At 46.0% G+C, this 15,251-nt stretch overlaps 2 protein-coding genes across 3 annotated transcripts in view; both read right to left on the bottom strand.

Moving 5' to 3' along the window:
* Positions 1 to 15,251, bottom strand: part of SCD (stearoyl-CoA desaturase) — an 870,279-nt gene that overhangs the window by 170,320 nt on the left and 684,708 nt on the right. The gene's annotated exons all lie outside the window — the stretch shown is intronic.
* Positions 5,416 to 15,251, bottom strand: part of PAX2 (paired box 2) — a 97,168-nt gene continuing 87,332 nt past the window's right edge. Inside the window, exons 8-10 of one of the 2 annotated variants that reach the window (XM_050960243.1) lie at positions 14,234 to 14,335; positions 7,743 to 7,829; positions 5,416 to 6,309 (exon numbers count right to left, since the gene is read on the bottom strand). In XM_050960243.1, the coding sequence (XP_050816200.1) occupies positions 6,233 to 6,309; positions 7,743 to 7,829; positions 14,234 to 14,335 (266 nt within the window). In that variant the 3' untranslated portion in view covers positions 5,416 to 6,232. The remainder of the gene's footprint in view (positions 6,310 to 7,742; positions 7,830 to 14,233; positions 14,336 to 15,251) is intronic. The other variant, XM_050960242.1, reaches the window with a different exon arrangement.

The raw sequence follows: 15,251 nt of genomic DNA, 5'->3' as shown, positions 1-15,251 counted from the left end.
TGGCTGTGGGCAAGGTAGGAGGTGTGGAGCTGGCTGGAGGCAGAAGGGTGCAGGGTTGGCTGGAGGCAAGGGGGTGCGGGGCTGGCTGGAGGTAGGGGCTGGCTGCAGGCAGGTTGCAGAGGGTGGGACTGGCTGGAGACAGGGGGGTGTGGGGCTGGCTGGCTTCAGGCAGGGCCACACGGGGGTGCATCGGGGTTGGCTGTAAACAGAGGAGTGTGGGGCTGGCTGGCTTTGGGCAGGAGGGTGTGGCAGGGTTTGGCTGGAGACAGGGCAGAGGATGCGGCAGAGGCTGGCTGCAGGCAGGGGGTGCAGGCCCGGCTGGAGACAGGGGCTGGCTGTGGGCAGGGTGGCGGGTATTCACGGGGAGAGCAGCTAGGAGCAGCAGGACGCAGCCCGGGCCCAGCAGACCGGGTGGGGACCCACCAAGCAGCAGCAGGAGCCCCAGGGCCAGGGGAGCAGCAGCAGCAACATGGCCAGGCAGCAGCCCACAAGGCTCCTGCAGTGCAGCGCCCCTGGCGGCCGGAGGAGGAATTACATCATTTCCCAGCTGGAGCCCATCAAAGCCACAGAGCCCCCTCACAGGGAAGCAGGTTAACAACCAGTTCTAAAACTGCTTCAAAATTTAACAACCGTGTGAACTGGTGCAAACCGGCTCCAGCTCATCACTGGATGTAAGTGTATCATTGGGAGTCCATTGAGAGAAATCAGTGGAAGAGGGACTTCCGCTGGCACTTCACAAGGCTGGGAAGCTGGGCTAGTGGAAGCTCACAGAGGCGGGATGCATTGCTAGAATGCATATGGTGCCTTCTATCAAGCAGAGCGACAGTTAGAAGTAGTGGTGTTTACTGTTTACAGGGTGCCCAAAGGGTGTAGGTGCAGAGAGTGTGACAACCCAGAAACCCCAGGGTGAATCTACTGGAGAGAGAGAAAGAGAAACAAGCCAGGAGCCACCAGGGTGACATACAAAAAAAAATTGTTTTTATTTCTGATGTGCGCACACACACAAAAAAAAAGGAGAAGAGGAGGAAGAAGAAAGAAGAAAAGATTCAAACAATTGAAGCAATGAGGAAAAGCCAAGAATGGCTGCAACAGCCTAGAACAGGTATGACCCTACACCTCACAATGCCCTCCTCTCCCACCCACCATCCTCCCAGCAGCCGCTGCTAGTTCTGGCTTGATTGTGTTGTCGGTTCTAGAATTGTTATTTAATCCCTTTTTCCTGCCTTTCAAATCTTTGTCACCTTCTCAGACCTGAGCGAGGAGCACATTGCAGTAGCGTGGATGGGTCCTACAGAAACCCTCATCCAGTCAGTCCTGAGCAGGATGGGTCTGGCTATTGTTTCTTTCTCTTGGGGGCTGCATATCCTTTGGGTGAAAAAAGTCATTTTTTTCTCCAAAGATCAGTAAAACAAGATTCCTTTGGGGAAAAAAATGTATCCAGAATAACATTCGCGAGGAGAGATGGGTGCAGGGTTGTTTGGGTTTTGTTTGTTTAATATCCTCACATTCATGTTGTGATTAGTTCTGAAGCCTTGCTCTGTATTTGACTCAGCACTATTGATGGATCAGAAAGCATGCAGACATGGCCCCGTTTCAGCACGCTGAGGTAAAAATCCCCACATTTACAGGTCATAAAAGGTGTCTTTTTAATGGAATCTTCCCTCCCTCCCTTCCCTCCCCCATTGCTCCCACATCCCAGCAAGGCCTCTAAACAAGAGGTCAGTTAATGAGAGGACACAGGAACTTCAGAGAACAGGCCTCAAGTGCCACCAGGTTCCAAATGCTGCATTTCCTGTTCCTTCCAGCAAAGCACATCGTTTGCAACAGCTCATGGGATTCTTTCCCCCAAAAGAGGAAAAAAAAAGGGTTGTGCCACCCTTCTGCTTGGTCCGTTAGAGAAAGCAAACATGGCAATGAAGCAAAGAATGACTGGAAAAGACAAGGAGAGCGAGGAAGAAGAGTAAAGAAAAGAATGACAATAAAGAGAAGTGAGAGAGAGAGAAAGAGGAAAGGAAAAGGAGAGGGAGGGAAGGGCAGTGGAAATCATTGCTATTGCTAATAATACTTTACACTTCTGTAGAGCTTCCTATCCAAGGACCTCAAAGCAGTTGGCGAACATTAACAAATTCAGCCTCATCCCACCTCTGTAAAGTAGGGAAGTATGATCATGCCCATTTGATAGATGGGGGACTGAGGTGCAGAGAGATGATGTGACTTGACAACATTTACCCAAAGCCAAGAAGAAAACTCAGGAGTCCTAGCTCTGTCATCTGGTCTGACCACTGGAAACACCGATCCCCTCTCCAGAAGTGATGGTGGGCTAGAAATGAAGGAGTAATGGAGAAAGAAATAAAGGGTGTTGGGGAGGGAGATAAAGAGGAGAAATTAAAGGAGGGAGGAAAATAAAGGAGAGCAAGGGAAGGAAAGAGAGCAGAATGGAGGAGAGACATGAAACACAGTGACAGATTTAGCTGGAATTTGCATAGTGATTTTGTTTTCCTTCCAAAGTTTATTTTTTGTTTGTTTTTTGTTGTAATTTTTTTTTTTTTTAAGAAAAATGAAAAAAAAATCCACCTAAAATAAACCAACTCCCAGGCTCCTGGGGAAGGAGCCCTTCTACAATTTGGCTGTTCCCTCAGGTTCTGAGTTTGTGCTGTGCTTTATTGAACAGATAGTTTTGTTTTCAGTGAGCACAACGAGACTTGCACAGTACAGACAGCGCGTTCCTTATGTACAGGATGAGACGAGGCTGTTTTAATTACTACCATGATGATGATGGAGATGAACTTATATACAAGAGGAATTGCCTTCACATTACACACATTATCTTCCTACAAAGCAGCAATTGTTTTTGCAAATAACATAATATTAAATAATTGGTAGAATTTTTGTGTTTCCTGCATAGCCCAATCTAATGGAATCTATATGAATATTGATGGTTTTCTTCTGCATAATATCACCACATAAATCCCCGTGTCAGCACTAGACTTTAGCTATAATACTGCTTTACAATGCATCCATCGACTGTAACTCAAAACAATCAACACAAGAAACTCTTTGGCAAATGTAATTCATTACATTCGCATGGGGCTTTACGGGGGAGGTGATGGAAGAGGATAAGAATGCCTGGTCCTGTGCATATTACTCTGTCCTTCTGTTTTCCTGATCAAACCCACATGCTGTTCTTCTAAACTTTCCAGGCCAAATCAATACATAGGGGAAATCCTCTTGCATCAGTGGAGTTAAACCAACTATGAATTTGGCCCTCTGAGCATCAAATTAAGCCAGTCATGACTGAGCCAACCAAATCCTGCCTTCTCAGCCTATATTATCTCTCTGTGAAGTGCCATCTTAAGACTGGACTTTTCTCAATGGCTAGCTGTTTTGGAACAGGCTTCCTGAACTGCATGTTGTCCAATGTGAGGTGTGTCAGTCTCATGTTTTCTAGCGCCTTGGGTTATTCTAGTTGTCAGGCTTGGGGTTAGATACCTCTGGTCTTGACTGCATGCTGGGTGAAGCTGGATTTTGGACAAGGAGAGCAGAGGTACTACTGAGAGAATCAAATAGGGACATCATAGCTTATGGCCCAGCATTTATCTAGTATGTGGGGGACAAACCAAGGGGATGATAAGGGTGAGTTTTTTAAAATGATTAACCAGTGTCTCTTTTTTCATTTGAGATAGACTGAGACAATAGGCAAAATTTTTGACCCAGTCACAATGACATAAATCTGGATAAATTCCAATAACCATTGACTTCAGGGGGTTCACAGTAATGAATCTGGAGCAACTCCATTGACTTAGTAGGGGTGGAGTAACTCTGTTGACTTCACTGGAGTTACTCAGGATTTACCAGAACAGATTTTAGGCCCTTATCTTCTGTGTAAACAAAAACACTTCCTCTTAGCATTCTGTGCCATCCTATTGCAGAAAATGCATCCATATGGTCACCCTGAGATGTGCAAGTGCTGAAAAGAGCTTTGGGTGAGTGGAGTCTTGGACCATTACAGCCAGCTGCTGCTGATGGACTTTTCTTGCCTTCAGGCTAACCATGGAGACAGAAAGCTGAGTCCATGTGCACATTTCATTCAGAGGCTGGAAACCATGGGCTTTATACAAATGCTAGGTTTGGAAATTGCTCCACGGTTCACATTTCTACCCTCAATGGGTTGATTCTATCCTGCCTTTATTCATGGACAGTAGCCTACTCATCTTATCCCAATCCTCTCTTTAAACCAAGAATGAGAATCTACCTTTTGCTGCTCAGGAGATCAGCTCTAGCCTTCATGTTTTCTTTGACTAGCTTTTTGGGAGTGTCAGTCCAAAGAACAGGAGCATCTGAAGTTGTCAGCAATACAGGAGTAATAAGCATTTCCACTGACAATCAGCCTTTTGCAAAACAGTGCTTGGCAATCACTGGGGAACCAAAGAGAGCAGGAATCACTACAGAATCATTACAAGCGCATTCAGGAATCAAGGAGTGAATATTATGGTGTGTAATATAGGCTTGAGGGTGCAAAGATGAGGGTATAGGGGATAGATGTTAGGGTGCAGAACACAGAGAACTAAGTGTAGGGATTAGGGTGAAGGGACCGTGAGGGTGGGATAGGGCATAGACTGCAAGGATGCAGGGGTTTGGGAATTGAGAATAAAACACTTAATGGGGTTTTAGGGATTAAGATGTAGGTATTCAGGGAGCAGTGTAGGGCACAGGTATTAAGATGTGGGAGTTAAGATGTCAGGCTGACTGAGGCAGGTGTGGGTAAAGGGAGTAGGTGCAAGTTTAAGCAATGGGAACCAAGTGGTAGGGAACCAAGCAACAATCCCAGTCAATTCTGAATTTGTCTGTTTCAGCTCTGCTGGCAAAGGGAGATCTAATGGACCTGCATGAAACCCCACACATTCCTTTCTACCACAAGCGCAAGTTAGAGCAGGAGACTGGGTTTGTTTTCTTTGTTTGATAACAACTGACATGGAAAAAGCTGACTTCCCACAGGGTGCGTTTAGTTGGCTGGTTTGTTTGGTAACTTTTTTTTTTTTTTGGCCAGATGTGAATTGTCCACACTGCTCCCCAGAGAATGGGATTGGGATTAGGAAAAGAGGTGGTGATGGGGCAGAGCTGGCCTCCAGTCCTCTCCACCATCACATTCTAGTGCAAAACAGAAAGGAAATGAAACCCAAGAATGAAAGGGGAGCATCAAACATCAGAGGAACTTGTGTGCCGTTCGGGTGAGGGGATTTGGGTTTATTTTTGTAGGGTTTTTTTTATTTTGTTTTTTTGTTGCATTTTTTTTTTTTTTTAGAAAATTGGGGATTTGTTCATTTTTTTTCCTTTTTACAGACCTTCATGACAAAGCATAAAAACACAGTTATATTTATATATCTATTTATATATTTCTTCATTTCATCGGTCGGTTGGTTGATGTCGCTCCATCCTCCTGTCTGAGCTGATTGTGTGTCACAGAAATCGTGTTTGTGTGTGTTTCAACCCAACTCCGGCCTGCGAGGTCACAACACGCTGGGTGTGGCCTTCAAACGGAACCTTGAAGGAAGCCAAGGCATGAAGAGAAGAGTGGGGATGGAGCACACAGAGAGACCCGGGGTGGCGGGGAAAGGAGGAGGAGGAATGGAGAGTGTTGCACTTGGGCCTTTCCTTCACTGCCAGCTGGGTTGCCTCTTTGTGCTGCCATCCCCATGCTAGCCAGACCAGTCCCTCAGGCCTCTGAAACAGGCTTGTCAGTTAGCATTTTGAAGCATCCACCACAGAAGAAAGTTTCTTGAGGGAACAATTTGTTGCAGGTGGCTTCCTCCCCACTTTACCCTGCCTCTACCACTCCCTGGAGAACAGGGTCCTGTATAAACAAGGGTTGCAGGTTGCATTGCTTGAATTCCCCTCAGTCTTCAAAATCAGGGTGGCCTTGCGTGGCTGAACTGTGCCTGGGATGGTTTGAAGGACTACAGCAGCAGGTGAGCTGGCCACAGGCCTTTCCTGTTGTCCACAGAAGTAGTTGAGTTGGGGCGAGGGACAGAGTGCAGGGGACGCGTATTTCTCAGTCCGATGTCGTGAGCGCTTCGATCCAGCACATTCTGCAGGGAAGGGGAGGGATAGCTGGGCGTGGAGGGGGACGGAGAAGTTCTCTTCACCCTTCCCAGGGATGGAGAACGTTGATCAGACAGGTACAATATGAAGGCCTAAGCTGTCGCCCTGCAGTTTCATGTGGTTTCCATGGTAACTAGTGGCGGTCATAGGCAGCGGCAGCAGTGGGAGGTGCAGCGCCTCGGGATGTGGCACTATAATAATAAGGGGAACCTGAAAGTTAACACAGGAGAAGAATGGACTGGTTTGAAAGGACAAACAGTAAAAAAATAAAAATAAAAAAAAAGAAGAAAAGAAAACAAAACAAAAGAAAAGAACAAAAGGAGAAGGACCAAAGGAAGGACCTGTGGCCAGGAGCAGGTGGGCCAACACTTCCACCCAACTGCTGTATTTCTCTGAAGATACATTGCCACACATCATGCTCCTGGAAGAGCTGGTCTCCCCAGGGCTGGGAAATCCTCCTTCCTGTAGACCAGCGGTTCCCATGCTATGGGCTGCACCCCCACTTGGGGTTGTGCCATTAGCAGATAAGACTGCGCTCCCAATTGAATATGATGGCTCCTCCTCCAAATGGCGCTCTCTGCTTCATCTTGCATGCACATCTATTTCTGCTGGGGCCCTGTGGAGGCACTGCAAAATGAGCACCCTGTCCTGGATTCTTTGGTTGCTTTGTTGCTGTCTGGCATTGCAGGAATCAATAAGTCTCCAAATGGGGGTGTGAAGGCAAAATATCTGGGACCCATTGCTGTTGCCCTTCTGCACAGGGGCTGAGAGGTCAGTGTGTGAGTATCACTCTGGCAGCACCCCGTACCTGAGCTGCAGCAATTCATCTGCAGTAGGCCTCTAGGGGTTGGATTGACTGAACAGATGTGATATGGAGCTGTGAGCCATCTCCAAACGCAGCTGAGGGAGAAACAAAACAATTGTCCTTTGTTTCATTGCTTGGGATTTTGATCACACTTGGAAGAGAAGCCCTCCGGGTGGTTATCGGATGGGAGTTAAATAGTGATTGATTATTAAGATCACATTTTCTGAGGTTTAACAACACTGGAATAAAATTTGTATCTATTACTCAGTTGTTAAACCTTAGTGAATATGTAGTTAATAATCACAGCTTATTTATTTTACATACAATAAATCTCCTCCTGTTCCCGTACAAGGAAATGCTGTGTGAGAGGACAGAGTTTTAGGGCTTTTGTCCTCCCCCCCTCCCCAGCAACAGATTTTACTTTTTCTGTGAACATTAGGTTCAGTGGGGCTCCATCCCTGCTGGACAGACTCCACCAGCCACTCACAAACTTGATCAAATTGACCCAGGCATTGTGGGCATTGCTCCTGGGTGGAGAACTTGCTGGCCACCCTTGGAATGGGCTCTGGGTGCAACCCATGGAGAAAGGAGAACCTGAAGTGGATTTCTGACCTAATCTGAAGTAGAGGCTTGGAGCAGCCTCATGTCGGAGAAAAAAGAGATGTCATGAAAATACTCACTGAGAGGCCAGACTGGACAGTGAGGGAAATGACCTTTAGCTGGCCAAATACTTGCAGACTCATTTCAGAAAACAAACGAACAAATGAAAAGAAAACAAAGAGACGTACAGAAGGAGCGCGAGGCGGGTGAGTGTGTGTGCGGGCAGGCAGGTACTCACTTAGTAATGCGGGGTTGCTGAATCGCCAGGCCTCGTTGTAGGTCGTGTACTGAGGGTGACTGTAAGGGTTCCCCGAGAACTCGCTCCCTGCAAGGAAAAAAGTGAGAAGTGAAACACAGTGGGAAAGACATGTCTCTACCTTTTCCCTGAGCTGGCACTTAGGTTCATCTGATCCAGACCATACCAGTTTATATAGTTTCTTCATCCACTTGGAAGTGCAACTTCAGGATATACAATTCTTTAATGTTCAGTGCAATGCTGCCGACCCTGGACAGTCAAAAAGCATGAGTCAGGCCCTCAAAATCACAAGATCTTTCTGAAATGTTTAAAATATTGGACTATTTTTCTTTACCACCTGGTTTCCAGATCTGCAGGGTGCACTGGGGGGGTCATATTTTCAAGCTTTGCTCTGCAACTATGAGGGATAGGAACTTGCTTTTTTTAAAAAATGAAAGCCAAGATCCACACCTAATCCCATGACTCCAGGAGCTGGGCCTTTAAATGAAACACCAAAGATTGCAAGACTCATGATAAAACCATAGGAATTGTCAACACTGTCAATAGTAACTCGCGTTGGTTAGTTTTGTTCTTCGTAGGATGCTAGGGGTTGTGAAATGGGGAAGAATTGTTAAGGAGAAAATTGTGGGTGGTGGTCATCAGAAGCACTTCACAGGGAAGTGAGGGGGAATGCTATATATGAACTGCAGAGTGGAATATGAATGCACAGCCCTTTCTTTCCTCCCCCCTCCATACCATCGTCCAAGCCACAAGAGTGGCTCTGATGATGGGCGCCCCATTGATATTCTCTCAATGACTCTTTCAAGTACATAACAGGTTGTTACAAGGAGGAGGGAGAAGAGTTGTTCTTCTTAACCTCTGAGGACTGGATGAGAAGCAATGCGCTTAAATTGCAGCAACAGAGGTTTAAGTTGGACATTAGGAAAAAAATTCCTAACTGTCAGGGTTCTTAAGCACTGGAATAAATTGTCTAGGGAGGTTGTGGGGAATTCTCCATCATTGGAGATTTTTAAGAGATGGTTAGACAAACACCTGTCAGGAATGGTCTAGATAATACTTAGTCCTGCCATAAGTGCAGGGCACTGGTCTAGATGACCACTCAAGGTCCCTTCAGGTCCTAAGAGTCTATGACTTCCATACAAAACTTGCTCAGGTTACAAGTCAAAAGGTGATTTTTCCAGTTGCTTGTGCAACGGATGCTGCTTGGGTTTGAAAGGCGAACTGGGTTCTTTCTGCCTCTGGGTTCTCTTTGTCTCTTCATCTTTGCCTGAGATGGGCCCAAACAAACATGACTATGAACTCTGTGAAATGCTGGAAATCTGGACCAGGATCCAAATTTTGCAGCTTTGGCTCAGAAGAGCACCCAGTGCACCTCCCTAGCTATATGGGCTCTTCAGGGCTAATGAACTTGCAGCTGAGAAAATATGACTGGAAGACATACATTGTGGTCAGACTGGGTGATCATAATGGTCCCTTCTGATCTTAAAATCTATGAATCTGTTGAGTAAGGAGAGAGCATTTTTAAATAGATACTTGTCTGATCATCACCTCTCTTTAATGAAACTGCAGACAGGCTGGGAAAGAGCAATGCCAGCCAAGAGCCTCTGTAATGCACTCAAATGACACTGAACATAGGTCTGAACTTTGAAAAGAAGTGGGAAAGGAACAAAGTGGCCATGGTGCCTGGTCTGTACAATCTGATAATAACTTGCCAGCTATTCTCTGTAGGGACCAGAGTCCTTGATAGAGAAACAATGAGTGTAGAAAGCATCCAGGCCTTCTAATAGAGATCCACAGCATGGAGGTTAAAGGCAATAAAGCAAAGTACATGGAATGCCTCAGACACAATTACCAAAGAGATTTCAATTCATTATTCTCTAATCTCTGCCAGTGCTTCCTTCTCAGGAGCATTAGAGCCAATGGGCCATATTCTCTGCTGGTGGAAACTGAGTCCATGGAGTCAACACAGCTACAATGATTTACCCTGATAAGGTTCTATTGGGTTTTCTAAGCAATTCAGAATAATAGCATAAACTAGTCACCATAAAAAGGTCAACTTTTGTCAAGAGCAACACTCCCCCTTTCCATCTTCCCCTCTCTGAGGTACTGCAGTTACAGTAGTTCTTAATCGGAGGGCTTGTCTCCACTTGAAATACTATAGCTGTACTGCTGTAGCACTTCAGTGTAGACACTACCTACGCTGACAGGAGGGGCTCTCCCATCAGTGTAGGTAATCCACCTCCTCGAGATGTGGTAGCTAAGTCAATGGAAGAATTCTTCCGTCAACCTAATGCTGTCTACATGGGGACTTAGGTCGGCTTAACAATGTTGCTCAGGGCGGTGGATTTTTCACACTCTTGACTGATGTAGTTAAAACGACTTAATTTTCTAGTGTAGACCAGGCCTGAGTAGAGGGAAATAGTTCAGATTCTACCGAGTTGGAGCTGTTGGCAAATGTTGACTTTATAATGGCAACCACTGAAACATCCAGCCCTGGAAATCCTGATGGATAGATGGGGGATAGTCACAATATCCCTGCTAGAGAGAACATGGGATGCCCTGGGGGGCAGGCAGAGGGAGACTACACAGAGGCAGAGTACCAAGCATGGCCCTGCTGTAACATCACTGAAGTGAGCTGCTCAGCAGAGCTGTACCAGGGAGAAACCTAACCCAGAGAGAAGGAAAAGGCCAACCAGGTGGGCATTTCTGCTCCAAGCTGGCTCATATAGCATAGCCCATGTCTCGGTATGGCTGTGGGGGAGAGCAAAATTCTGATATTTCAAGGCTTCTCTCTCTCTCGCTCGCTTTCTCTTCTCTGTTGTCATCCTAAACTGTTTACAGTGATCCTGAACCACAGGTTAAGTAGAGGAGAAAGAGCCCCACTCTGGTGCAGCCATGGGGAGCTGGGGAGGATGGAGGGCAGCCACTGGAAACAGTGTTTATTGACGAGGAGTGAAAGCATGCATGCAGTAGGATAATGAGCTTTTGAGCTCAACTGTGACAAAGAGGAACTGAGCTATTGCCTTTCCCGATCGCTAATGAAACAAGTGTAATTTCCTCATCAGCATTGGATTCTGTTTAATGCTCCCCCCGTTGCTGCTACCAGCCCTCTGCAGGCTCCATGCTGCTCTCTCTAAACCCTTTCTCCTTTTGGAGAGTCCTCCAGAGGGTTTGCAGAGTAACTCCAGCAGGCAAAGGGGTTGAGGCTGGGGCTGACGGCTTCTCTAAGAAAGAGGGGGAAGGGAGACAGGGATTGAAGGTGTCCTGTCACTTGAGCAGCAAGCCTCCCAAGCCTGGAACATGCACAGATCCAACATAACATGAAAGTAATGTCTGATTAATCCTCCTCTGAGTGACCAATTCCTGCCCTTTGCAGGAAGATGCACTCAGTGACCTAGTAGCTACCATCCATCTCTAAAACCTGTGAGCCTAAGTTTGCAGCCGTGAAATGTGTGCAAACAGGTGACTGTGAATGCAGGACACATCTTAAGGCAGCATCTGTATGAGCCAAAGGGATACTTGCACCGCAGATTACCCATTTGCACATGCCTGTGTGTCTGTAAGGGGGACAAACTCATTTCTGTAACACCAGTGCAACCCCATTGATGTCAGCAGAGTTTTACTGATGTAACAGAGATCCATTTGGCTAGAGCTGGTCAAAATGTTTTAGATGGAATACTTTTCCTTCTCAAAATGCTACTTCAACTAAATTGAAATATTTCACAGGAATGTGTAGATTTCAATGATATTTTCAACAGACAAGCTTTAAAATGATTCAAAATTGAGTATTTCATTTAGACTTTCTTGTTTTGTTTCAACTTTCTCATTTCATCTTGACTTTCTTGTTTTGTTTAGTATCAGAGGGGTAGCCTTCTTTGTTTTGTTTAACTTTCTTCTTTTGTTTTATTTTGCTTTGACATATATTACTGAAACTAAGCATTCTGATATTATCAGAATGCTTTGTTTCAATGTTACTGCACCAAATCTTTCAATATTTTGATTTTTTGTCCCAATTTGAGATAAAACACAAATTTGGAAATGTTGGAATTTCCTGCAGGACAGAAATTCTATGTGTGTCCCTTTGGATCCTGAATGCAATCCCCTGAATCTGAACCTTTCTTCGCAGAAGTCTGTGTTGTCTTATGATTCAGTTCTTTAGGCCGTACATCTGCACCTCATGTCCAACCACAGAGTCACATCTATGCTCTGGCATCTGCATCATGGCAGGTTAACACAGGAACCAGTAAATCAGGGAGGACCCAAAGAGGCTCCAGTGGTGAGGACCTAGACTCAAGATCCCTGCAGTGGAGTGGACATTCAAAGCAACTGAACGATGCAGCTCTCTGGCATGTTCTCCGATTGGTCAGCAGGAAACCTTCTCTTGCATAATTCCTGTTTCTGATACATTTAAAGAGTTTCCTGCTATTTGTATCTAAGTCCCTGGATGTTTGCATTTCACATTCCCCATTAGGCCTATCAACGTCTATCATACTTTCTATGGAACACAGTTATGATGGCTCCAGTTGTACTAGAATACAGGAATTGCCAGACTGGATCAAACCAGTGGTCCATCCATCCAGTTCAGTATCCGGTGACTGAAAGTGGCCAGCAACTGGCACTTCATAGGGAGGTGTAAGAAATACCTCAGCATGTCCAAGTAGGCCCCAGGAAAAATGTCCTCCTAACCCTGAGGTTGGCTTAAGCCCCAACGTGGTTGGATTTTCATTTTCAGAAGGACACCTATTTGGCTTGAATAATTTCTTACACATTGCAATTTAACTAGCCTGTTTTTTTCCCTTAACTTCCTGCTTCTATTCTTTGTTTGGGTGTCTGCATGCCTTGAGTGTCAACGCTGTTGTCATATGGTTAAGCTGAATTCCCTTACCCTTGACTTAAGGGTCTCTCTGACTAGCTTCCCCACTGTTGTCATATGCACATTTTCTAAAGCGGACTGTCCCAGAGCTAGTTTTTGGTATGATCTCTGCCATGGGGATGATGAACTTCATTATACAGTGGTCACTAGTATCGAGTGCCTAAAGGAGAATTACTTCTTAAATCGACTCCTGTGGGTTACTAAGCGTATGTCTACACTTCAAAAAGAGGTGTGTTCTTAATTTGTGTTAAAATAGCAGAAAAGGCACGGCAACACTGCTTTAAGCATAAACTGGTTATAAGCCTTAAATATGTGGTTACCTGAATTCACTCATTGTGACTGGTTTTTGACTGCTATACATCACCTTTGTGTTCCCCTTGCCCTCGAACCAGCTGGGGGCCAAGCCAGCTCTTGGCACACTTAGAGCAGGTTTGGGGCTGCTCTAAATAATGCTGACTCTTCACCACTTGGAGATTTCAACACACAGATAACGGCGGGGCAAGCTTTGCAGCCCCTCTGCACTGCTGGAGTGGTGAAAGAGGCTGGAGTGGTGCAAGGGGCTGGAGTGGGAGCCAGAATCTGGCCCGATCACTTTTCCTGATCCTATAACCTTATAAGTATATCCCCAGTTATCTTAGGGCTGTAGGCAGTGGGTAGTTTGTTAGCCCTGGGCAGAGAACACTACTACTACTAGCCAGTACCTCTAGGGATGTAATCAGGGATTAGTCAATTAAGGATATTAGGGCTCAGACCTGCACACATTTATCATCAGTGATAGTGTTCACTGTTGTGAGTAGCCCCAATGACTAGCAGTAGGCTCAATAACGTTTACCAGATCAGACCCTTAGCTAGCTATTCCTGAGGTCTGGACAATGGCTAGCTGGCCTTTCTGTGAGCAGCAGGCAGTACAAGTTAGTCAGACATGTGCTGAGTGAAGATATTTATCCGTAGCCAATGAGTGGCAGAGAGCCATTTGTCTCTTGGATGCATGGAGTAGGTAGCTAGATATCCTTATTCTGTGGGCAGTGGCTGTGTATAAGAGCAAGCAGTCTGTGGGTGGCTGGTTAGCCCATGGGTTGTTGTAATAAGTAGTTTTCCTTGAGTTGTGCTACTTATTCCTGGTATGTGGGCAATGGATTCATAGTGAGTCTAGGCTGTGGGTAGCACTGTAGCCACCCATGGCTGTAGATATTAAGTTACCATTGGCATTTGGTCCTTAGCTGTCCTGGGTTTTGGACAAAAGATAGCTTATTACCCTAGGTGGGTGGGTAGTTAATTATCCTGAGCCTTGAATAGTGAATAATAATTTACCTGGACAGTTGGAAGTTAATTATGGTAGTTAATGAATACTAAGATTAATTAATTACCATAGGTTATACATAGCTAGTTGCCCTTAGCTGTGATGAATCAGTTTTCATGGGCAGTGGTAGTGCATTATGTTTGACTGTGAGCCATGGGTAGCAGGCAGGGATTTAAGGGCCGCAGAGACACTGATGGGAAGGGACTTAGAGCTTTAGCAGAATACTCTAGTACCTGAGCAGAATGATCAAGACCTATACACTGGCTAAGCACAACACAAATGCTTTTGGCATTGACTTACCAGGTACCATTCCTGCGAGAGTTGAGGTTGGGTAGCTGCCCTGTCCAGTCGGCGGGACATGGGGTGGGTAACCGGGCAAGGTGGTGCTCGCCATGTCACGACCTAGAGAGAGAAGGAAGTGGAGACAGAGGATGAGCAGTGACTTGAACTGAGATCCTTCAGCACAGAGCTGGCATCTCCTTCTTTGTTCACACCAAGTGGCCAGAAGCCTCTTGGGCAAACACTCTGAGACTCTGCCTGGGACCTCTGACCTTCCTTTTCACTGGAAGATTTTCTTTTGGAGACCTTAATGCTTTTGAGTCCAAGCTGCAAAGAGGGCACTGAAAAGGAGCCTCTTCAAGGCTCAGAGTGATTCATTTCATCCCACCGTATACACTGAAGCCAGTTGGGCAGCTTGGATCTATTTAACCTAATCGAAGTGAATCTAAGCTGCATAGAAAGTTCTACCACATTCATCGCTGGTGTAGCTTAGCTTCTGCACGTGGTGCAGATAGAGAGAGGCGACATGGTCCAATGCCTAGAGCTGTCAGAAGACCTGGCTTCCATTCCTAGCTCTGCCACTGTCCATCCTTGGGCAAGTCACTTCACTTCTCTGTGTGTCTGTTTCCCCTCCCACTATTTGTCAGTCTAGGCTGTAAGCTCTAGGCAGGGACTATCTCTTCCCATATGTGCACAATACCTAGCACAATGGGGCCCCTCTAGGTGCTACTGTCATACAAATAAAAAATAAGTCCTAGGGTTTTAATTTGATCTCTTCTTTACTTCTGTCACAGGTACAAGTTTTCACTGGTTTTTTTTGCAAGCCCGAGTCAGGATGCCTTCCCCTGCAGGGGATGCGCATGGGGATGGGTGTGGGAGGAGAGGGGTACAGGCAGTAGATGACAGGGTTTTATTTTTCACCACTGAGTAAGTGCAGCTGTAGGTTCCTTGCCTGCTGCCAGAGGCATGTCCTCATTGAGACAGGTTCACCTGAAAGTGGGCCAGCGAGAAGGGCATTTTGCTGTGAGTGCTCATTGCA

The sequence above is a fragment of the Gopherus flavomarginatus genome, chromosome 6 (assembly GCF_025201925.1).
Source record: "Gopherus flavomarginatus isolate rGopFla2 chromosome 6, rGopFla2.mat.asm, whole genome shotgun sequence".
In the NCBI taxonomy this organism is placed as follows: Eukaryota; Metazoa; Chordata; order Testudines; family Testudinidae; genus Gopherus; species Gopherus flavomarginatus.
The sequence above is the reverse complement of the archived record's forward strand: the minus strand, read 5'-3'. Positions and strand labels throughout refer to the sequence as shown.